The sequence below is a fragment of the Pangasianodon hypophthalmus genome, chromosome 15 (genome assembly GCF_027358585.1).
Source record: "Pangasianodon hypophthalmus isolate fPanHyp1 chromosome 15, fPanHyp1.pri, whole genome shotgun sequence".
Lineage (NCBI taxonomy): Eukaryota > Metazoa > Chordata > Actinopteri > Siluriformes > Pangasiidae > Pangasianodon > Pangasianodon hypophthalmus.
The window spans coordinates 12,871,731-12,895,708 of NC_069724.1; the positions used below are offsets into that span (position 1 = coordinate 12,871,731).

A 23,978-nucleotide genomic window follows, 5' to 3' on the forward strand; every position below is an offset into this window, starting at 1 on the left:
AAAAATCAGAGATGACGGTTCAGATGTTTAATTGTGAAAAACATAAAAACATTAAGATCACTAAAATCCATGATATCCACATCGATATTTATAGCATTGAATCATATCCATCTAAAAAAATTTAATTAATGAAATACCTTTCACAGACCATGAATTCAATTTGAATAAAATGTCTTTGAGACAATGAATAGTGTTCAGTGAGTTTCAGGTGGGGAAGTTTCCTGTTCAGCTCCAAGGTTCATGGTGGAAAGAGCACCATCTAGCAGGGCAGAAGGCGAGTCCTCTTTGGCCAGCAGGTTGTTTTTGCGTAAATGACAGGCTTGCTGATATGGGGGTCGAATCGGAGGCTGTGTGGGCGGCAAATACTCATACTCCTTATTAGGGTCCAGCTGCACGTAAACACACACAGAGAGGTTCAGAATTATCTGATAACTTCAGATAATCTGATTCATTAACACATTAGCTACATTTATATGCTTAATAAGCCATAAATAATCTGACAGAGAGTTAATCAGAATAAAAAAAATAGATTTATGTAAACACCTCAACACCTCAATCGTAATAGATTAAACAGATTGAGGCCAATCCGAAAGAAATCTGATTCTGAAATATGAACTCTGGGTAAATCTTCTTTTAATAATCTGTTAAATAGGAGAATTATAGCAGTAGAAACTTTTGTGTCATTACTTTCACTATCAGAATTGTGTTTGTGTGTGTGTCGCAATGCACTCCTGGTCCAATAAAAATGTGTAAGAAAAACACAGTTCATGTTACACATGTCAATCTATTTAAAATAAGTGTTAGGTGTGATGAGCGTCAGAGTAATATGTTGGTAGATTCAGGACGGGAACTGACTAAAATTCAGTGTTTAATATTCTTCAGAAATTCAGCAAGAATGTTATGTTCTTGTTATGTTATTTTCAGTATCCTTGTTCCAGAATATTACGGAAATATAAAATGTGAGGTACTTTACTGCACTCCCAATTTCTTCTTCTTTCTGTCTGTTTAATAATCACATTTGGATGACATTTTGCTGAGACAGAAATAATTTAAAACTTGTTAAAAACTCGTCAAAAACGCTGTACATGCTGACCAGACGCATGCGCTTCTCATCGCCATGGTAACATTGACACTAAACCTTGCTCCACATATGGGCATAATTCTGGATCAGATTACATGCAGCTTGCATATAAACGCAGATTTTATACTGAGTGCCAGTTTAGGATGCATATAATCAGTTTATTCGGAAGCTGCAGTCAGAATGAACTCATTCAGACTGGTGAAAATCTTTGTATGTAAACACAGACATTTACTCTGTGTGTACTAGAGCCAGTAATCAGGATACTTTCTATGCACCTCTAACCCTGCTATAAAATTTCTAAATAATGCTGTGCTATGTAACATGGAGTCTGGGTTTTATGGATGCAAACTGCGCATAACGCTGTACTTTGAGTTGTTCTTTGAAAAGCCAATGAACTACACTTTAGTTCTCAGTAGTGTTTGTGTCAGATGAGCACCTGAAGTGGGTAGGTCCTGTCCGAGTCGAAAGCACTGAGGTCTCCACACGCCAGAAAAGGAACAATTATCCTGTTAGGTCCCTCAAGCTGGTTAAAATCCACATCTGACCAAAAAAAAAAAAAAAAAAAAAAACAGGAATTCTTTGTTTCATACCTGATACTTTCAACAAGTTTATTAAAGGTGTGGCTCCGACAGTAGTACATTTATATCACTGAATTTTCTGGACTATGAGTTGCTCAAAAAACCCAATAAACAGTGAAGTGCATAGTTTTTGAATAGCTATGAAAGGAGGAAAATGTACCTTCATTTCTACAATGGATCAACAAAACAGGTACATTATAATTATTAGTATAATATACACCCACCATCCACTTTAATCGGAACACCGGTACACTTGCACATTCATGCAGTTATCTAATCAGCCAATCATGTGGCCGCAGAGCAAAGCATAAAATCATGCAGATACAGGTCAAGAGCTTCAGTTAATGTGCACTTCAAACATCAGAGTGAAGAAAAAAGTGTGAGCTCTATGAATTTAAATGTGGCATGGTTGTTGGTACCAAATGGGCTGGTTTGAGTATTTCAGAAACTGCTAATCTCCTGGGATTTTCACACCCAGCAGTCTCTAGAGTTTACACAGCATGGTTTGAAAAACAAAAAAACATCTTGTGTGCAAGGGGTGGAAGGCAGAAACACCTTACTGATGAGAGAGATCAGAGGAGAATGACAAGACTGGTTTGAGCTGACAGGGAGTCTGTAGTAACTCAAATAAAAACTCTTTACAACTGTAGTGAGCAGAAAAGCATCTCAGAAAGCACAACACATCAAACCATGAGGTGAATGGGGTATAAAATCAGAAGACCACGTCAGGTTCCACTCCTGCAAGAATCAGCCAGGAATCTGAGGCTAGTCTGTGCCCATGATCGCCTCAGATTCCTGTTCTTGGCTGACAGGAGTGTAATCCAATGTGGTCTTCTGCTGTTGTAGCCCATCCACCTCAAAGTCTGATGATGTGTGCATGCTGAGATGTTTTTCTGCTTACCACAGTTGTAAAGAGTGATTATATGACATACTATATTCTTTCTGGCAGCTCGAACCAATCTGGCCATTTTTCCTCTGACCTTTCTTATCAACAAGGCGTTTCCACCCACAGAACTGTTGCTCACTCAGTGTTTTTGTTTTTCGCACAATTCTGTGTAAATTCTAGGGATTGCTGTGTGTGAAATTCCTAGAAGATCAGCAGTTTCTGAAATACTCAAAACAGCCCCTCTGGCACCAACAACCATGCCACGGTTAAAATCACAGAAACATTTTTTCTTCATTTTGATGTTTGATGAGAACATTAACTGAAGCTCTTGACCTGTATATGCGTGATTTTTTTTTGTAGTGCTGCCACATGATTGGCTGATTAGATAACTGCATGAATGTAGTCCTAATAAAGTGGACAGTAAGTGTTTATCTCATCCAAATTGTCACGTTGGTGAAGATTGTGTTAAAAAAGGACTGATGGATGTGGACAGGAATAAAATCCCAGAGATACTCCAGTAATAATTACATTACCCACCTCCACATGTAAAACTAATTCAGTTAGAACAGGGCTTTATAGTCCAGAAAATATGGTAAATGATTCATCGCCAATAGAGTGAAGAGTTGGTTTAGAAACAGCAGGTTATGTAAAGCAGCGTGTTACCATACGAGTGATCCAGCAGTGGGTTAGACATGTTGGGGACGTAACCTTCAGGGGGTGAATAATTCTGACACACCACGAACGCCTCTTCAGGAAGAAAACACATGACATCATCAATCTCACACATTTGACTACATGATTCAGATTCAAGACCTTTAGTTACACATTCTGATCCTCTGTGGTGTGACAATTTAAGTCCCAAGAAAAATAATGCAAAATATTTACTTTAAAAAAAGTGTCATTCTGATAGTAAATAGTAAAAAAGAACATCCAACAAAACTTGAATGAAAATAGAAAACAGAAATGATAAAATGCTGCTCTAACAGCAGATAAATTCACCGTGGGTGTGGTCTAATATTCTAATGAGGTTAGGTTAGCTTCAGGTTGATTGATTAGGTTTCAGTAGCTAAGTTGCTTCCTGGTTTAGCGTTTGCTTTCTCAGTTCTTTTTGACTCTCTAGGTTAGCTTTGGTTTAGCTTTCACTCACTAGATTAGATTTAGCTTCCTAAGTTAAATTTCAGTTAATAGGTTTGCTTTGCTAACTTTGTTAAGTTAGCTCTGGCGCACTAGGTTAGCTCCGACTCACTATGTTACTCAGACTCAAAAGAGACCATTCAAGCAGGAACTCAAGAGCCAAAAAAAAGGCATGTGGGCCAGACAAATTACAAAAGCCCTGTGATTGGTGAGGGTGGAGCTTATGTAAGTTTGACCCAAGGTTGGCTCCACCACCAAGTCAACAATTATTCCGAATTTGTACCGCAGATTGTGACACACGCCAGAAGTCTAAACTACAGCTACACTCTCTCCTATCAGATCCTGTTCTCACTCTCATGACCTGCTGGACGTAGGTCACTCACCAATGCTGGAGTTGCGGCTGCTGCGAGGTTTGGCACAGGTCACCGTACCAAAGAAGATTTTGAGCTGAGAATAAAGCAGCGTTACATCCTTCCCTCGAAAGATCTGCACACAGATAAAGACTTTATAAACCACTCACACAGGTCTTTAAAGGACAAATCCACCCTGACTGACTCAGTATTTAGGTTTGTTTATTTTAACTTTGTTTAATGGTTTCCTACATTACCCACAAGGCCTATGACTACCTGCTGATAGCGATGCAGTGGGATTTAATCCTAACTTCATCTCTAGCTAAAGAGACCGATTCAGCAGTGCTTCAGTTCTTCAGTCTGTCTAGCTCTTTCACCTCCTCATCTCTGGCATTACGCAACTTAACTTCGTCATGTAGCTGCACGACATTCTGCAACTTTGAGTTTTTACTGCTCCACTACTTCTATGCTGGATTTCTCATTAATATGATATTGAACATCGCTGGAAAATAAGAGAGTGAGAAAAGAAGCTCTTGCTCTTTTGTTTTTAGAAACTCAGAAACGTGAGTGGTTTACATGTTTTCTCCTATTAAACACCATTTTAATGGCAATAACAGCGTCCCCCTGTGACATCAGCACGGCATACATCTGCTAATGTCTCATGGGAATAAACAAATTAGCACCACAATCATTAAACAAATCACAAACATTTCAATATAAACATATTCAGTGAGTTATATTTGAATTATTAACATATGATTTGACATGAGGAGGCATGTAAATAAGGCTTGTGAGCTCGTGTGAAATATACCTTTGCTCAACTGCTTAGAGTTTCGGTCACTGCAGTTGCAATGTGACAGACGTCAGTGATTCCCACCTGCCTTATAAAAACCATTCTAAGCAGAAATTCCTGCTTATGCCTATAAGAGTATCTTTAGACATATAGAAAGGTTTAAATTCTCATGTAGGCTTACCTTCGCCACAAAGTTTCCTCCAGGTTTTAGAACGTGGGTTGTGATATTCAGAGCCTTTAAATAAAATGGAAAATCACATTAGTGAAGCAATTAAAAGTGAATAACACAAAAATAAACAATTACAAAAAAAAAAAAAAAAAAAAGTCCTGCATGGGATTCAGCACAAAGTCAACTGATGGTTTTTTTTCTTTCAGAAAATTCAAATTTTACTTTTTAAAATGCACGATGGTGTAATGAACGTGTCACGTGCAGGTGGATTGATACGTACGGCGAGAAGGAGCTGCGCTTGAATGTACTCGTCTACATCGTGCAGTCCCGTAACTGCAAATGCAAACAACCCGAGTCAAAACTCCTGATGTTCAATCAGCAGGTACAACATACTGTTCGCTGTTATACAAGAATTCTTTTACATTCTAGTCATCAAAATATGTTTTTCTTTCTGCAAAATAAAGTTCTAAAAAAATCTAATATAGTTTTTTTATTAGGAAGAAGTTGGCAGCATTACAGATGCAGCATGTGGAAAAAAATCTGAAGAAACTGAATTAAGGATTAAAAAAAATAATAATTCTGAATAAGCAATTTTTGGCCTGTAGATATCCACCATAAACAATACACAGCAGATTACTGAACTGCCTCAGTAAAAGCACTAAATTCAGGCAGTCAAAGCTACAAAGAAATGTTAAATGAAGCAAATAATAAAGAATAAATGAATATAAATACCATCAGGGGCACCGTCACACACCACCAAGTCTGCAGCCTGTCCCTCAAAGTGCCTGATAATCTCCTGAGCTGTGGAAATCTACAACACGAAAGCAATAAATGTGGTTTAACCATCATCATGAAAACTGTACAATCACTACGAGATCACAGACAAACATCACTACTATATGGTATTTTCTGGCGTATAAGACAAATACCACTATATTCTGTCTAAACTGGGGGAAATAAAGCTGCATTAATGTAACTTTTTTGTAATTTGCAATGTTTTGACTAACTAGAATAATCTTTAAATTAAAAAAGGCCCAGAAATGTATTTACAGCAAGGCGGTCTCAGGAACCTGTACAATTTAGTTCTACATTTTGCAATAAATAAATGCTTTCAGAGTTTAGCCAACTAAACTTGCTGTTGAATTCTGGATTGGCCAGAAGGTATTGATTAATTTCCTTTAACAGAAGCTCTTGCAGTAGTGTAGGTTTATATTAATACACTCATTCTAATACATTATCATTACATTATGACTACACATTATGTGTTGATTGGTTTTATAGTTTGCATTTCGGCACAATAAATAAGCTGATGGCTGTGAATGAGGGTTTATAATGTTTGGAACTTGCTAGAGAACTATATTATACACGGTGATGCTGCTGTACCTTAGTAATATCGCCCTGAATCTGTGTGACTCCGGGGAGAGGCGCCATCGCCTGCAGATCCACTGCTACAATCTTCACCTCTTCACTCGACTCTTTCCCTCTAGAAACATCATACGAAGGACCTTGAATTCATTATATTTTTGTGTGACATTTGTGACATTGTGTATCGTCTCATAACTGTTAATAAAGATGAAAGTCTTTTAATAAAGAGGTTATTTTTATTTTAAAAAAATTTCATACAAGATTCAAAATTTTAAGATTCAAGATTTGTCACATACACAGTTATATACAGTATATAACTCGCAGTGAAATAAAAACCTGGCCTACTCCTCTTTCAACTGTGCATTTAAATTACTAAATTAAAAACCAAACATTAATTAAAAATACGAAATAATAAGGAATAAGAAATGTATGTACAGGAATGTGGGAAAAAAATGGATGTACAAAATATGCAAGTATGTTATGTGTAGTAGGAATACAAAGTGCAAAGAGCAGTGTGCGTGACTGGAGAGTCTTTATGGAGTCTTAAGGAATCTGTGTGGTGGATAGATCTGTATTGAGGAATCTGATGGCCTGAGTGAAGAAGCTCCTCCTGAGCCTTTCAGTTTTAAGCATCAGACATCGGAAGAGCTTGCCGAACAGACAGCTACTGGGGTGGGTGGAGACCCTGATGATTTTAGCAGCTCTTGTAGCTGGTGTAGAGGTCACACAGAGAGGGGAGAGCAGACCCGGAGATGCGCTCAGCTATGCGCACCACTCTCTGCAGGGCTTTGCGGTCCTGGGTTGAGCAGTTTCTGTACCACACTGAGACGCACTGAGTCACTAAACTTTCTAGAGCCCCTGGAGAGAACGTTTTCAGGATTGCTGGAAAGACCCTGAATTTCCCTTGGGGCAAACTGTAAATGTTCGTGAGAAGATTAAAGTTACTCACCGGAGTTTGCGGCTCAGAACCTGACTCCAGCTGCCGGGAGCTGCACACAAATCCACCGCTCGTCTCACACCTGCACAAAACACACTGTCATAGCTACTCTGTGCACTTAAACACACAAACACAATATATAAAGTTTATATAATGATAAACTTTCAGAGATATTCATTTTATTTGCCCTTTCTTATATGATTAGCAAACTGACAACAAAACTGCATTAATGTAGCTTTTTTTTTTCTTAACATTATATTTAATTTAAGATACGCCCAGAAATGTGTTTACAGCAAAGTTGTCACAGTAGCCTGTACAAATTAGGTCTACATTTTACATTGCTTGTTAAAAAAATTATACACACACACACACACACACACACATACATACATACATACAGCTGAGGTCAAAAGTTTACATCCCCCTTTCAGAATCTGCAAAATGTTTATTATTTTACCAAAATAAGAGGGATCATATAAAATGCATGCTATTGTTTATTTAGTGCTGACCTGAATAAGATATTTCACATAAACGATGTTTACATATAGTCCACAAGAGAAAATAATAGTTGAATTTATAAAAATGACCCCGTTCAAAAGTTTACATCCCCCTGATTCTTAATACTGTGTTGTTACCTGAATGATCCACAGCTGTGTGTTTTTGTTTACTGATAGTTGTTCAAGAGTCCCTTGTTTGTCAGAGATGCTACAGAAGGAGAAACCATGCATTAAGAGCTGGGGGGTGAAAACTTTTTGAATTTGAAGATCAGGGTAAATTTAACTTATTTTGTCTTCTGGGAAACATTTAACTATCTTCTGTAGCCTCTGAAGGGCAGTACTAAATGAAAAAATACGATATTTAGGCAAAATAAGAAAAATGAACACATCTCAAATTCAAAAAGTTTTCACCCCCCGGCTCTTAATGCATGGTTTCTCCTTCTGGAGCATCTCTGACAAACAAGGGACTCTTGAACAACTATCAGTAAACAAAAAAACACAGCTGTGGATCATTCAGGTAACAACACAGTATTAAGAATCAAGGGGATGTAAACTTTTGAACGGGGTCATTTTTATAAATTCAACTATTATTTTCTCTTGTGGACTATATGTAAACATATTTTATGTGAAATATCTTATTTAGGTCAGCACTAAATAAACAATAACATGCATTTTGTATGATCCCTCTTATTTTGGTAAAATAATAAACATTTTGCAGATTCTGAAAGGGGGATGTAAACTTTTGACCTCAACTGTATATATATATATATATATATATATAATGTTGGCTGTTTTACCCGCTTTTACACGTAAGTGAGAGTGATTAAAGACGAGTCTTGCCTTTAAACAGGTTGAACTCTTCATCCAGCTGCAGCAGTTTGAAGGCGCTCCTGGCTCTCCAGCCCTCCTCTTTAGCCAGTCTGTAGTAAATATCGCGCTTGTCTTTGGAGGAGCGGCCCATGTTTCGTCAAGAGTCCTGAAAACAAAGGAAAACATCTGTTACAGGATTTGATGAGTTAAAAAACTTTGCTTTTTTTGGTGAAGTATGCAGAACAGGATAGCTGTCTATTTTACAGTAGGATCTGTCTAATTTACAGTAGGATACAGTAATATGTCTACAAGCCACTGAAGCAAATGTTTTTAAACAGTTCAGCAAAAAAAAATATATATATATATATATATATATATATATATATATATATATATATATATGGAATTTTAGCCAAAATGTAGACAACTATGGAGTTAAAATCCTTCAACATTTAATGCAGACCTTCATACATTTTAACATCAGAAAACAAGTTATCACTTGAAAATGTGTCGAAAGAGCAGCCAACTTTTCACTCAATATAAACAACAGATGAGCTATTCGACATATCAATCTGAAATGGCTGATAGTTGTTTAGGTGTTTTGAAAGCTCTCTCTTCTCCTCTCCTTTCCTCTCCTTTCCTCTCCTGCTCTTTCTTCTCCTCTCCTCTCCTGCCCTCTCTTCTCCTGCTCTCTCTTCTCCTCTCCTCTCCTGCCCTCTCTTCTCCTGCTCTCTCTTCTCCTCTCCTCTCCTGCTCTCTCCTCTCCTGCTCTCTCCTCTCCTGCTCTCTCTTCTCCTGCTCTCTCTTCTCCTCTCCTGCTCTCTCCTCTCCTGCTCTCTCTTCTCCTCTCCTTTCCTCTTCTGCACTCTCTTCTCCTCTCCTGCTCTCTCTTCTCCTCTACTCTCCTCTCCTGCTCTCTCTTCTCCTCTCCTCCTCTCTCTTCTCCTCTCCTCCTCTCTCTTCTCCTCTCCTCTCCTCTCCTGCGCTCTCTTCTCCTCTCCTGCTCTCTCTTCTCCTCTCCTCCTCTCTCTTCTCCTTTCCTCTCCTCTCCTGTGCTCTCTTCTCCTCTCCTGCTCTCTCTTCTCCTCTCCTCCTCTCTCTTCTCCTTTCCTCTCCTCTCCTGTGCTCTCTTCTCCTCTCCTGCTCTCTCTTCTCCTCTCCTGCGCTCTCTTCTCCTCTCCTCCTCTCTCTTCTCCTCTCCTGCTCTCTCTTCTCTTCTCCTACTTGCTCCTCTCCTGCTCTCTCTTGTCCTCTCATCTCTTCTCCTCTCCTCTCCTGCTCTCTCTTCTCCTCTCCTGCTCTCCTCTCCTCTCCGCCTGGTTGAAAGCTGAACTGACTCTCGCTTTCTGTCAAGTTTTGAGTTCATTAATATGAATTAATCTCTAGCCGTGTATATTCCACTTAGTTTACATATAAATAACATGAGTTATAGCAGTTATATCAGTTATATTTGGAAGGCCACCGAACCTTTTAGTCGAAGACAGTGTAAACACACAGACAGATAGCTCACCATGTACCTCTATGTAATTAGCGAGTTAGCAAGCAGGCTAATTAAGTAGCCTAGCTAAAGCTAACCGCTGCTAACCAAGCAACCGGAAGGTGATAAAAAAGAAGGTGATAAACCAACTTCCTTCTACTTTAATATAATTTACAGTTAGGATACATTCATACTTCTCTGTTAATATCGTTTCTCTCCCTGTCCACAGCTGAAGCGTGAATCGTCTCTTATCCCAAATGACACTGAACCGGAAATAAAGTGCACTACTTAGGGTATTACTGCTAATTACAGGTTACCCTATATAGTTCACTAATATACAGAGTAGTCAGTCATTTGGGATCAAGCCCATATGAGTGCTGCTGTGTGAAAGATGTACTTCTTCTGGTTTAAAGAGTAGTTAAATAAAAGGAGCATTACTGCCACCTACTGATCACACAGGACAGCTGCATGCTTACTGAGCCTTTCACAAACAAACAAACAAACAAACAAACAAAAATAAACTCAACAATTTAATATTCAATTAAAAATCAAATATTAAATTATAAAAAAAAAATAATATTCAATTAAAATTGAATTTAAAATTAATTACAAATAAATGATAATATAATATAATATAATATAATATAATATAATATAATATAATATAATATAATATAATATAATATAATATAATCAATATAAAATACAATTTTATTTGTATAGCACTTTTAACAATGGACATTGACACAAAGCAGCTTTACAGAAATATATAAATTCAGGATATACATTTTAAATGTGTGAATTTATCCCTAATGAGCAAGCCAGAGGTGATGGTGGCAAGGAAAAACTCCCTGAGACGATATGAGGAAGAAACTTTGAGAAGAACCAGACTCAAAAGGGAACCCATCCTCATCTGAGTGATAACAGATAGTGTAATTATAAATAAATCCCTTCTATAACTGTGTACTACATGGACAAATAGTACAATTGTGTAACCAGTAATTTCATTACAGTTTACACATGAAGTCTGTTCTGTTGAAGTTATGAACTGTTCACTGATGGAGACTTGAGTGCAAAACTGTTTGTGGGAATTGCAGTCCTAAAGCTATCAAAGTATCAGAGTCCTAAGCCATCGTAGCAAAACTGTTCATATCAGTTGAAGTCCAAAGCCATCTTCATGGTTTCTATGTGGGACCATCCACAGTAATCTCATGTAACTTTAGGCTGTCCGTGTGGGGCTATACTCAGCAGCAGCGCACGATCTCAACCGATGAGAGCTCCAACCAGAAGCAGGGCATCAGGATGGGTCAGCCAGGTCCAGAGAGCAGAACGGGTCAGGATCACTGGTGTCTCAGGTGTAGCATATGTAGCTCGACAGAGAGAGAAACGGAGATATATTTAATTCATATCATCTAAAAAGTTGCCTAAGGCTTTAAGGAGTATATAATCATGAATCTGATATATCACGCTCATATACAGCCAGCAAAATCTAACTACACTGCCCACCATCCATGTGCTGTGTAGTCAGTGAGGGGGGAAAAAAAAGCTCATAAACAGTCTTAATAAGCTTGATTAGCAGGGTTTGTCAACAAATTACTCTGGAAATACACTAAAGCTATTTACAGTGAAAAGAAATCTAAAATTCACAATAAGTATAAAGATAAAATAGCTTGAAAATAAAAGATTTAAAATAGGAAAAAATACAAAATAAATAAAAGCAAAACAAAGAATAGTGAAGATAAAGATGTTACTGCAACAATCAATTAATAAATAATAATAATAATAATAATAATAATAATAAACCACAATTAGTAAAACAAAGTACACTTACTAAGTAAAAATCTCAGTAGACAGGAACTATGACTAAAGCAGTTTGAACAGGTAGGTCTTTAATCTGAATTTTTAAAACATTGACAGATCCTGAGGAAAGACACTGGAAGTAAACACAACAATGATGCTCAACTGCATCTATGACATGTCTTAAATGTTTTAAATTAAACTGCAGCAATAAAAAAAAATCAAAACTCAGCTAAAAAAAGAGTTTATTTCACTGTTTATTTTGTCCACTGCATTCTCTGAAACTTAGCAACTTTGAAGAAGGCTATAAGCTCCACCCACTTCACATCACACATCACACATCCCTGAAAAGCTTGTTCCCTGATATTACAGTATGTCATTATGGTCCATTTCATTTATAAACCTTATAAACCAGAGTGCACACATATTAACGCACACTGGATCTGAAACTGGGTTTGTTTTTGATTGTCTGTGTTCAGAACCAAAAATCGCAGTTCCTAGATGAGTTGCATTTGTTATTGGATTTACACTAGATTTTATTCTGAAAAATAAATTTTCCAAAATCAAGCAAAAGAAAAAATCCTAATATTGGATACAGGGTAAGAAAATACAGGATATTTTCTTGATTTAAAAAAGGAAAAAAAAAACTTTATAAAAAAAAAATCCAGCAAACTCTTCTGTAAACATTTTTCTCTTGAAAGCATCAGTGAAAATTTATATTTTATTTCTAACAACATCAAAAGATTCTTGTTTTTATTAAGAATGCAAATTTATGCATATTTAATTAGACAAAGCTTCATCTGATAAATTTGACAAAAATGATCCAATACAAAAACAAGAACATTGCAAGAACATCAGTAATAAACTGGCAAAGACTGTGATATTTATTGGTTTAAATGACTTGTCTTGTGTCTATCAATACAATCGTCTGTGTAATTTATTGTAAATATGCCACTTATGCACTTCTGGTTAGATGCTAACTGCATTTCATTCATATACATTGGCTTTGTATATGTACTTTGGACAATGACAATAAAGTTGAATCTAATCTAATCTAATCTAATCTTTTTACTGAATTTCAGCATTAACATCAGAATTTAATACTGTGACGTTTATTTTTTTAACCAAAAAAAAAATCTCACAGATTTCCTATTTAAATGACGTGTTTAAATGACATTTTTAAATGTCGCAATATCGGCTGTGGTATCGGGTAAAAAATCGGTAGTATCGCCCATCGCGCGTGTCGAACGTCCTGAACAGTTCTCGCGCCGCTCGCGTTCCATTCTCGCGATATGTCGCGGTGTTTCCGGTGTTGTGAATTGTCTCTGGAAAGATGGCGGTTAGCATCCGAGCTCGTCCTATCCGAAGTATACGGATGCGAGGTGAGATTCGGCCGCTTTCCCTCACGCGGCTCTCGCTTTTAGCGTGTCCACAAAGTGTGCTTGTTATCTACCAGCTGTTTTGGGGACATTTTGTTTATGCTGACGGCTGTTTTGTGGTTTTTATGCCGACAGGTCGGAATGACAGCGGGGAGGAAAATGTACCACTGGATCTCAGCAGAGGTGGGTTCAGTCCCGTTAGCAACATGCTAATACTCTTCCATATCCGGAATTTTCGGCTTGTGTTTTGAAACCGAGGCGGTTTATAGTTACGCTTTATGTTGTTTGTGGACGCTTTTGATGGTGGTCATTAAAGCATCACGCAGACTGGGTGGTATTTTAGGGGTTAAGTTAGTCTGTGCTTCAGGACAGGCTAAGCTAACTTAGCCACGGGCCACAAATGCAAAGCTATCACTTCTGGATGGGGTCCAGCTGCTTTAACGATGTGGAGGTGATAAACAACTTGTTGGGGTGTTATTAAGCTTTATAACGCTGCTGCACATCCGTGACATTGTTTATAGCGCGTTATTGCAGCCTGGTTAGCCGGCTCTGCTCATCCTGACGGCGGGGTTTGTTTTGGTGTGTGTGTGTGTGTGTGTGTGTGTGGAGTAAAAGCCATGAAGTGTATCAGGTGCTTCATCACATATCTGTTCTGACACTAATGCTGGGAGATCAGAAATGTGCAGCAGTGCAGAAAGTACAAACACACTGTCCTTAGGCTTATAAACACCAATATGATGGTATATAAAAAATTATTTTGGAGATATTTGCATTTCATAATTCTTCATGTCTGGGGAAAGAATTACCTTTTTTTCTTTTCTTTTTTTTTTGATGATGATGATGATGATGATTCATACTGTACTAGTCTTGTGTTCATCCAATGAAATGCTCTTTAGAACACACACATGTCCCGCCCCCCTGGGACTGTGTCTTGCTCTACAGTAGCAGCTTGTCAGCATTAAACACACTTCGCTGGTGTGTTTTTGGCTGTACGTCTTCACACACTATTCCCTCTAACAGTGGCATGGTCGAGAATAAATGATTGGTGTGTATGTAGGAACACGCTCAGAGTGGCTACAGAGGCAGCGCTGTAACGTGTTTACAGCAGCAGTGGGTTAATCACAGCCAAAGGGTTTTCAGTGTCCCTGAGCAGAGAAATGGAGGCGCTGTGGTGAGATTTATCCAGAGGGAGAGGATGTGAGATTTAGGGAAGAAGCTGCCAGACACAAAAGGTATGAAAACCACCAGAGGAAGGAAGTTCTTCAGGTAAAAATAAAATAGACTATGTTAGACAGAAATGCATTTTAATCAAACAGCAAATGCCGGACTCAAAGACCCACAATGCAGTGCAGCTATATGACGCAGAGGCTCAACTAGTCGATCACCAACGAGACGAGCGTGATGGTGTTTATGTTGGTGTTAACATAATTGTTGAAGCTTTGGAATCTTATGTTTGAGCAGAGCGTATAGAAGAGGACTAAAGCGCTGCTGCATCACTCACTTTAACTGATTACTATCAACAGGTAGTCGAACGGCATTGTGGGTAATGTAGGAAACTGTTAACCAAAGTAAACATGAGCAGCATGTTGACGTAAAAAAAAAAAACCCTTTGTTTCATTGCAAAATAAATCTTAGACACATGTTAACTATAAAGATTAATCTGTCATTCAAGGTGGATTCTTTTAAGTCGATGAAATAGAATGTAAATTCCAGAAGAGACCTGCAGCGGTGGTATGGAGCTGGACCTTTCCCCATTATTGCCATGTTTTTGCATGTGCTTTTGTACCAGTCCGAGTTCCTGTTATGGTGTCCGCTTTTGTACAGACCCCAGATTTCACTTTCTGTTTCTATCCGTCACCTGCTGTAGTGCTGCGCTGTGTTGTGGGTAAGAAGCACTTTCTTTTAGCCTGTTGTAAGTAAAGTCACCTGCTTCAAATCTCTCTTTTATATCATTTCTACAGTCTAGTCGCAGACAGTACTCGGTTGAGACCTTCAGCATTCTGTGTGGTTACTGGCTTTATCACATCACATCGCCTCTGCTCAGCTGAGGGTTTGAGAGAGGTTTGGAAAGACCATGCTGCTTCTTAAACCACACTTTAATATTATAACTGATTATAAGATGTTATACCACAGCACTGCTGAATTCTGGATTCTGATTGGTCAGAAGGTGTTGATTAGTTTTCTACAGCAGCAGCTTTGACAGTAGTGTTGCTGCCAATCACATGTTTATGTTAATGCACTAGTTCTAATACATTATTGTTTCTGTAGTAACAGCTCATTCACAGGGACTGATATGGCAGATGTGTAATCATTGATATGGTCACGTTTTCTCTAAGGAGACGTTTGTTTAAACTTATTGAAGACACAGTAGCAGTCAGAGGTAAAGCTTTAAGATTTCAGACACGGGAAAGTCTTCAGGATAGAGGAGGTCACGCTTTGGGGTTTCTCAGAAACCTGACACACTGCATTTTTTGTGTTATTAAGAGGGAAAAGAGAGGCTGGTGAGGGAACATCAGTGTATAGCTGCTATAAAGCGAGCGATAACAAGAACTAACGTGTTTTGCATGATGTTCCATAACATTACATGTAACTATGAAAGGGTAAAAAGCATGACATTGTTCTTTAAAAAAAAAAAAACACTGTAATCATTGCTGTAGTATAAGAGGAATAAAACACATCAGGATGTGCTTTTATAGGAAAATAATCAACCTCTGGGTGGTGACAGCAGATCCACTTCTTCACCCCGTCAAGATTATTGTCCACTAACATCATGCCCCAAGTGTTATTCCTTACGAATGAGGCTGTGTCTGTAGAAGGTTTGATATATCAGGCACACTTTTGACATCTTAACAGGAAATGTTCTTATGCTACGTTCATACCGGCATCGATTTTACGGATCAGTCTGTGCTGTTTGCCGGTTGCCAGTGGGCATGTGTCATGAATCAGTGTGTGGGAAAAACTGTTTCAGATGACTGAATTGTGAGCAACAGTTGCAGTTCTTTAGTAGGATAATTCCCACTGTTCAGATGGGAGTAGTTTTACATGTGGAGGTGGCTAATGTCATTCTTAACAAAGTATCTCTGGGCATGTAGTCTATCTTCTCAGTAAGTTTTTACAGGCTGCTCATGCACACGTCTGGAACGATTACTCTGTATTTGACCTAATCTGAATTGTCGTAAAGATTGCATTATATCCTGTGTGTAAAGGGTTTTTACACTTTTTTTCTCCAGGAAGCGTTCTTTTCTTCTTTTGTCCAGCGAAAAACAAACTGAAACCAAGTCCGAGTTTAAAATGCAGAACAAATATAGACTACGTTTAAAAGGACATGTCAGAGAAGCGACGCTTAGGAAAGATTTTGCGTTCTTAACACAGGCACAGGCTACATGCAGGTTATGGTCATGTGACCTACTACTGCTCGAGCGCAATCTGCGTGGCCACGCCCCCTACAAAAAGCGTGTAGACTAATAGACAAAAGAGGCAGTTTGTATTAAAATGAGGTGTATGTAAAACACGTGGAATTTTTAGTTTTACAAGCATGCGTACATTATGAACACACACCCATTTCTGATTTATACTGAGATCACTTATCCCATGTCAGTCGATTATAATGACTACAGACGTCCTCCTGCAAAATTAATTAACAGGCAGAAATCATATCCCGTCCAAACAGTAGTTTAAATGCACAATGTCTCTCATGTTGTAATGAGCATCCCAGAGTTTAAGAAGTGAAACAGTAAGTGAGCATGAGGCGCGAAAGCCGTCTTTCCTGCCTTCTCCAATCTCCGTGCTTATCTGATTCGCTAGAAGGAAACGGCTGTTTGTATTTGAAACACGTTCCTCTTTCACCGAACGTGAGGCCTGATCGTCTAACTGCGTTTCTATTTTTCTCAGGCAATACATGACCCTGAAATCATGGTTGCCGGACGTGTAATGTTGTTCGGGATAACACTAACCCCGTGTTGCTGATTTCTTCTCGTTTCAGACCCTAAAGACAACCTGCGAGAGATTCTCCAAAATGTGGCCAAGCAGCAGGGTGTCTCCAATATGCGCAAACTGGGTCACCTCAACAACTTCATTAAGGTTTGTCTCCAGGCGATTAGACTGCTGACGTTCTTCCACGCAGTGCTTTTGTATTTTTTTATTTTTTTTGCTTTTGGGGCATAAGATGTGTGTCATATCGTATGCTTCTGTACTACTGCACATAATGTTTGAGTGCACGTAATTGGCGAGTGTGTTTTCACTGAAATACAAGGATATGTATAAAAAAACGTGGATGATGGCCTACATTTACAGAATAAATTAAGGCAGTATGGAGTTGATTTCTCTGTTAAAAATAATGGTACATGAATGCAATACCAATAAGTCAGGTTTGTACCTGTAATTTAATACTATATATATATATATATATATATATATATCATTCAATATATTAGATTTGTAGCCATATGACTCAATGATTTGCAAATGATTCATTGATGATTAATAAATGATTCATAAGTTCAAATTTTAACACATGTATTAAGTTTCATTGTTCACTTGTACTCTTTTCTGTATTATGTTTTTTTGGCCAGCATTACAGATAAGTGATTTGTGAATGAGTTTTGAATGATTCATAAACGAACATTTTAACACTCGAATAAGAATTCGTGCTTGATCTGTGCTGATAAATGAGATTTTCGGCCGTGTAGCCCAGCCTTAAAATCACTGACTTATGCATGATTTGTAAATGAACATTTTAACACAGTTAGGATTCGTAGTTGACTTTTGCCCGTATTGCCCAGGTTTATAGTTATTAAAGTTTAGTTTACACTATAGTTTATAGCGACTCTTGAATAATTCCTACAAGAACACTTTTAACACCTGATTTAGTATCTGTAGTTACCATGGATTTTCAACGCCATTTCCCTTAGCACTTGAATTTTCTCCTAATCTCTAATACGTTATCGTCTAGCCTTGTTACTAATCAATGAAAGTCACTTCTTGAAACGCACTCCACTGCCTGGGTTCTAAAGAATGAAGTTTATCTTTTTTTTTTTTTTTTTTTTTTTTAATTTACCTGATCCAGACTCGTGTTGCTGTTTTAATAACACCAGCATCGTCCTGGTTTATAATTTTTGTAGATGGTTAACTCTATGAACTGTACCAGTTCATAACTGTGTTAAAATGTTCTTTTTAGTAAGAACACTAACTAGACGTGAATTACAGTATTTGGGACACACCCATCGTTGTTTAAGTTCATCCGCATTGTGTAGAATGTTCTATATATAGTGTTTTAACATGAATCTTATTTCTCACTCAGCTCCTTTGCAACGTCGGCCATTCAGAAGAGAAGTTTGGCTTTACCTATGATGAGATCATCATCTGGTGAGTCTTACCTTGAATAGTGTTTTTTTTCTATAACGCAGACCTAATGCACAGCTGGCGAGTTGTCTAACACAGCTGGATCTCTTGTCTGTTTGCCAGCCTCCGATTGGCTCTGCTTAATGAAGCGAAGGAGGTGCGAGCTGCAGGGCTACGAGCTCTCCGCTACCTGATCAGAGACAGCACCATCCTCCAGAAGGTCCTCCACTTCCAGGTGGATTACCTGATTTCCAGGTGTGTCTGCGTCATTCTAACACTGTTCCCATCATCAGGCATTTAATAAGCCATTGTTATTGTAACCACATTTAAGTGCAGCCTAATAATCCATTAAGAATCCAATCTATAAAACTGACAACTAAATGAGAAGTGAAGAAACTGAATTCAGGCTGAATGAAATTTCCATCGAAGAGTAATCCCCATATGAACATTTATCCTTCAGCTCCACTGAATTCTGAGAAAGATGTTAACTTTCTGTAACAGCAGCTCTGATGTTAATGCAGCTGCCAATCACAGGCTTATATTAATGCATTATTGTTTCTATAGTAACAGCTCATTCTCAGGGACTTGTACGATGGACGCTCCAAATAAACTAAACCTGATAATTAACTGATAAAAAAAAAAAATTGAAGAAAAATGTATAATCTGTAATATGGTGAGGTTTTCCGGAGATGTTTATTTAACATTTGTTGAAGGAGTCCCCAATGTAAGCATTTTGTAACACTCAGTAAGTTTTCCGCTACCCTAAAGTCTTCAGGACATCAGGAGAGAGAAAAAAGAGAGGCTGGTGAGGGAAAGACTGTTTATAGCTGCTATAATGTAAGTAGGAACAGGAACTAACTTCTTGGATGTTCCACAACATTGTGTAACAAGTGTAACTATAAACTAATTAAAAATATGAGTGTCATTTATTGATAAATAAAACATGTAATCATTGACAAAATGCTGTGGCATAAGAGGAATAAAACACTTGGGGAACGTGCTGGGTAACAAGAACTCCTCACACCGTGGATTATTTTCCTATAACAGCATGACACACAGTGTTTTAATCCATACTTGAACCTTTCACATTTGGATTCTTTGCACGCATTGTGTCATAAAGCTTGTTGACGAACATGCTACTTGAAAAATAATGGCCCTCTGAGAAATTAAGTTCTGATTTTGAAGGATTAGATGTGGAGCAGCAACTAAGATTTTAAAGCTGAATGAAGCTAGATGTTTTTTTTGTTTTTTTCCCCCATTCGGTCATTAGAAAGACATTTTCCTAAGATGGACATAGTTTAAGACTCGAGCATCCTATTATAGCAATGTTCACAGTAAATACATTGACCAGACTAGATGTAACATGTACAATCAACAATCTTCAAGTTCAGAGTAAAAATCTTTGCATGGAAATACATCCAGGAAGCAGGGGGCAGTGATGACAGTGGCAGAGAGACATCCTTGGATGGAGCTAGAAGGAGATATAAACCTTGAGAGCAGCCAAGACTCAGCAGGAGAGCTCATGAGTTACTTACTGATATGGAAAAAAAAAATGGTGGCTCATGCAACACACACAAACGCACACACACTCACACATTGTAACCATAACAACACTCTTACCAGTCCTAGCTAGCTTATCAGTCAGCTAACTACCTCGCCTAGCTTGCTTTCTAGTGAACGCTGCTGATGAGGATGTTGTTTGCTTTCACTGTAGCTTTTGAGGCAGAAAATCAAGAGAATTTGAGCTGCTCGTGCAACTCGACCGTATGCAGCCGCATTTAAAGAGGGACGCCACATCACGTACTGGTCAATGTCCCATACACACACACACACGCTGTATTTTTAGTGACAGTGAAGCATTGGAATATTGGTAATGAAATTTTTGTAATACATATTCGTTCACTAACAAGATTCATTTTGTCCTCCATGTTTGTTTTTCTTGCTTGTCCCCCAACTTTGACATCACTCAGTTTCCTGTAAAGTTGACCTTTTTCAGCTTATTAAAGAGCTCCTCTGAGAACAAACATAATGCTGGCTGCAACGCTTTTTGAAAGCCCTGGAGGCTGAGGGAAAAAATGGCAAGTGTGAAAGCATATATTTTTGCGTCAGATATGCCATACACCGTATGAAATAGAAGTCGATGATCAGCAAGATGCTTAGTAATATGCTAGTCATCAGTATAGTGTAGGTTCAGCCGAGGATGACTAAGCAGATGCTCGTAATCTCCATCGAGTGAAGAGGAGCTTTTCTTTTAGAGGCATGTTGAAGGGAGCAACAGGAATTCTTCATCTGTAGCTAACGCTTAGTGAAGAGTAGATCAGCTCCAGTGTGTTTGTGTGTGTGTTAAGGCTAAGGGAAGGGCAAATCAGCTGTAGTTAGGATCAGAGTGAAGGTTGGGAGGTTCTGTGGTGCAGCAACGCAGCAGGAACACGGTGTTCCCTTTCTGTGAATCTCACCCTGCAGTGGAAGCTCATCTCCGAATGTGATGTTCCCGTCACAGACACACCTCGTACAACTCAAATAAAAAAAAAAAACACACTTCTCAGCCTTTCAGCAAGCCTGGGGTAAATCCTCCCGAATGTTCCTCAGCATAACACACGTTTTATACCTTTCAGCAGGTGCTGTGACTTATACATCAGCTTTTATGTAGGACTAATATGGTTTTATAACATTAAGAAAAGCCCCTAAAGCAACTGATACATGAAGTAATCGCATGCATCAATAGTAATAATAATAATAATAATAATAATAATAATAATAATAATGATAATAATGATAGAAATAGTAATTTAATTCCGACTGGTAAAAAACACAGTTCATTTGGGATAAGGAATTCAGTTATAGTATAAAGTTATAGTAAAATCAAGATGAAAACCTTCATTCTTAGAGATGCTAAATACAATGTTACACACTTTATACCGCAGTGTGGTTGAATTCTTGATTCTGATTGGTCAGAAGGTGTTGATTAATTTTCTGTTACAGTAGCTCTGACAATAGTGCAGTTGCAAATCACAGGTTTATATGTATGTGTCTGCATTTCTAATATGCTATCGTTTCTATAGTAACAGCTCGTTCACAAAGATGGTCAAGTTTTCATGTAAACAATTATATAGTAATCTCTTTGTATGTATGCATCACATAAAACGTATCTGACTTCATACATAATCCATTTTCCAAGTATTTCTCAGAGTAAAAGCTAGTGACTCAGTTCTCTGTGCCTCTCAATCCGCTGGTGCTCTGTAGGTGGGATTATGAACATCCGTTTTCTAGTAATGGATTTTTGGCAGCAGATAAGAGGATTTTAACAGGTATTGGTCTATCTTTTGGAGATCAGTAGGAATATTGCCAAAGATGAATAACTGAAAAGGACTGTTTGAGCTACAGACTCATTGAGCGTAGTTCCCACTTTTTTTTTCCAAACAGCTGAAGATAAAGTCTGTCCCATTCGCACAGCAAATTTGAAGGAGTGTTGCATGTCTCTTTCTCAGAAAATGTAACTCCACAACTCTGTTTTGTGAAATCTGTCAAATTTTTCTTTTTCAGATAATATTGTAAACCTTAATAAAAGCTTAGGTACATATTGTGTGATGAAAATGACAAAAATCAGTCTATTCTTGCTCACAGCTATCAGCTATATAGACCACAGTATAACACTCTGTACTCTTGTGTGTGTGTGTGTGTGTCTGGGTACGTGTTTGTAGGTGCATTGACATTCAGCAGAGTAATGAGGTGGAGCGAACTCAGGCACTTCGGCTAGTGAGGAAGGTGAGTAGTAAACTCAACTCTTTCCTCCTGATGCAGTTTTAATAGTGTAGTGAGTAAAGTTTACAGTGTTTGATTTTAACACGCTGATTATTGGCTTTGCTCTCCTGCAGTGGTCATCACTGACACATTCAAACAGTTTGAGCAGCAGATCATAAGTGAAAACTCAATTCAGTTTCATTTATATAGAGCTTTTAACAACGAACATTGTCACAAAGCAACTTTACAGAAATCCAAATATAAATTTTTAATTTGAAATTTATAAATTTATCCCCTTCATGGTTTCTCTGAGGGAAATTAGACAAGAGATATGTACAATGTGTCGTGCTTGTACTTTTCAACTGTTCAAATTTCCCCATCCATCCACGTCTGTATACATGTGTGCTATTCCAGACCATTACTGAGTACTAACACTGACTGGTTTTCCTATTACAGTTAGTGTTTAAGTTCTGGATTTTTTTAGATCAGTAAATACTTTTGAGTAGTCTGTATCACATCACCCCATCATGGATTATTTTCCTATAACAACACACCACTACCCACTAGATGGGTAATTCAGTGCAAGGAATATGCCTTTGGTTTTTAGCCTTTGCTTTTTGGTTTTTAGTTCAAATACTACAGCAGTCCTTTATTTAAAAAATGAAAAAAGGCTTGGAGTCACAGAAAATTCATAATGTTCATTTGGGTTGTTTGCCCAAAAAGTTTGGGAAACCCTGCTGTGCATGTCAGGCAGTTCAATATGCTGCTGATTATCTCTTAATCACCCTTTCTCTTTTGGTCTTTCTCTTACTCTCTTGCCCTTTCACCCTCTCGTCCTTTCTCTCTTTTGCTTTCATTCTCTCTCACTCGCTCTCACTTTGTTCTTGCTCTCTTTTATCCTATTTGTTGATTTTATTGTCTCTTTCCTGCTCTCTCCTGCTCATTCGATTAATTAATTCAATATAATACCATAAGAGCAGTATTAAATATAATAATATTCCCCTCGCTCCCTCTCCCTCACTGTTCCAGATGATCACTGTGAATGCTCAGCTCTTCCCAAGCTCCATCACTAACTCCCTCATCGCCGTGGGCAACGATGGCATACAGGAGCGAGACCGCATGGTGCGCGCCTGCATCGCCATCATATGTGAACTCGGTGAGTGAATACACAGACACAAGTGCATGTCTTGTTTTTTTTTTTTACTTCTTCTGCCTAATCGGTGTGACGATTTGTCGTTTGTGCAGCACTGAAGAACCCGGAGATCGTGGCTCGGCGTGGTGGACTCAAAACCATCCTAAAGAATGTGATTGACTGCCAACTCAGCCGCATCAACGAGGCTCTGATGACCACCATCCTGCACCTACTGAATCACCCTCACACACGGCAGTACGTGCGCTCAGACGTGGAGCTGGAGGTACACACCTTCATTTCTCTAACGCTGACAAAACAGTCCTACAGATGTGAAACTATTTTGAATAGAGCTGGAGGTGCAGGCCTCCTTTTCTCTATTTCATTTCATTGTGCTATTGTGAAAAACTACATAAACACCATGTTCCACTTACCCCAAATATAGTCTATTAGCTGAGACATTGTTAGTGATAAAGCAGCGGTCAGGCTGAACATGAATAAAATTTGCCTGGGGA

At 38.3% G+C, this 23,978-nt stretch overlaps 2 protein-coding genes across 6 annotated transcripts in view; one reads left to right on the forward strand and one right to left on the reverse strand.

Annotated features, from left to right (window-relative positions):
• Positions 1-12: 12 nt before the first annotated feature.
• Positions 13-10,454, reverse strand: ftsj1 (FtsJ RNA 2'-O-methyltransferase 1). Of its 4 annotated transcripts, none has more exons than XM_034310987.2 (11): positions 10,272-10,454; positions 8,631-8,766; positions 7,306-7,375; positions 6,375-6,474; positions 5,724-5,802; positions 5,272-5,324; positions 5,004-5,057; positions 4,063-4,165; positions 3,209-3,292; positions 1,518-1,621; positions 13-389 (listed from the first exon to the last, which is right to left on the reverse strand). In XM_034310987.2, the coding sequence occupies exons 2-11, from the start codon at positions 8,749-8,751 to the stop codon at positions 195-197; spliced, it is 963 nt and encodes a 320-aa protein (XP_034166878.1). In that variant the 5' UTR covers positions 8,752-8,766; positions 10,272-10,454; the 3' UTR covers positions 13-194. The 4 variants fall into 4 exon arrangements, with proteins under 4 accessions (XP_034166878.1, XP_053096415.1, XP_053096414.1 ...); XM_053240440.1 differs by lacking the exon at positions 10,272-10,454 and adding an exon at positions 10,118-10,265; XM_053240439.1 differs by lacking the exon at positions 10,272-10,454 and adding an exon at positions 10,111-10,265.
• A 2,671-nt stretch (positions 10,455-13,125) lies between these two features.
• The window catches only part of rictorb (RPTOR independent companion of MTOR, complex 2b), a 42,052-nt gene continuing 31,199 nt past the window's right edge, over positions 13,126-23,978 (forward strand). For both annotated transcript variants that reach the window (XM_034311141.2, XM_034311142.2), the window contains exons 1-8: positions 13,126-13,256; positions 13,389-13,436; positions 17,236-17,333; positions 18,553-18,617; positions 18,717-18,848; positions 22,295-22,358; positions 23,364-23,490; positions 23,580-23,749. In XM_034311141.2, coding sequence (XP_034167032.2) covers positions 13,208-13,256; positions 13,389-13,436; positions 17,236-17,333; positions 18,553-18,617; positions 18,717-18,848; positions 22,295-22,358; positions 23,364-23,490; positions 23,580-23,749 — 753 coding nt within the window. In that variant the 5' untranslated portion in view covers positions 13,126-13,207. The remainder of the gene's footprint in view (positions 13,257-13,388; positions 13,437-17,235; positions 17,334-18,552; positions 18,618-18,716; positions 18,849-22,294; positions 22,359-23,363; positions 23,491-23,579; positions 23,750-23,978) is intronic.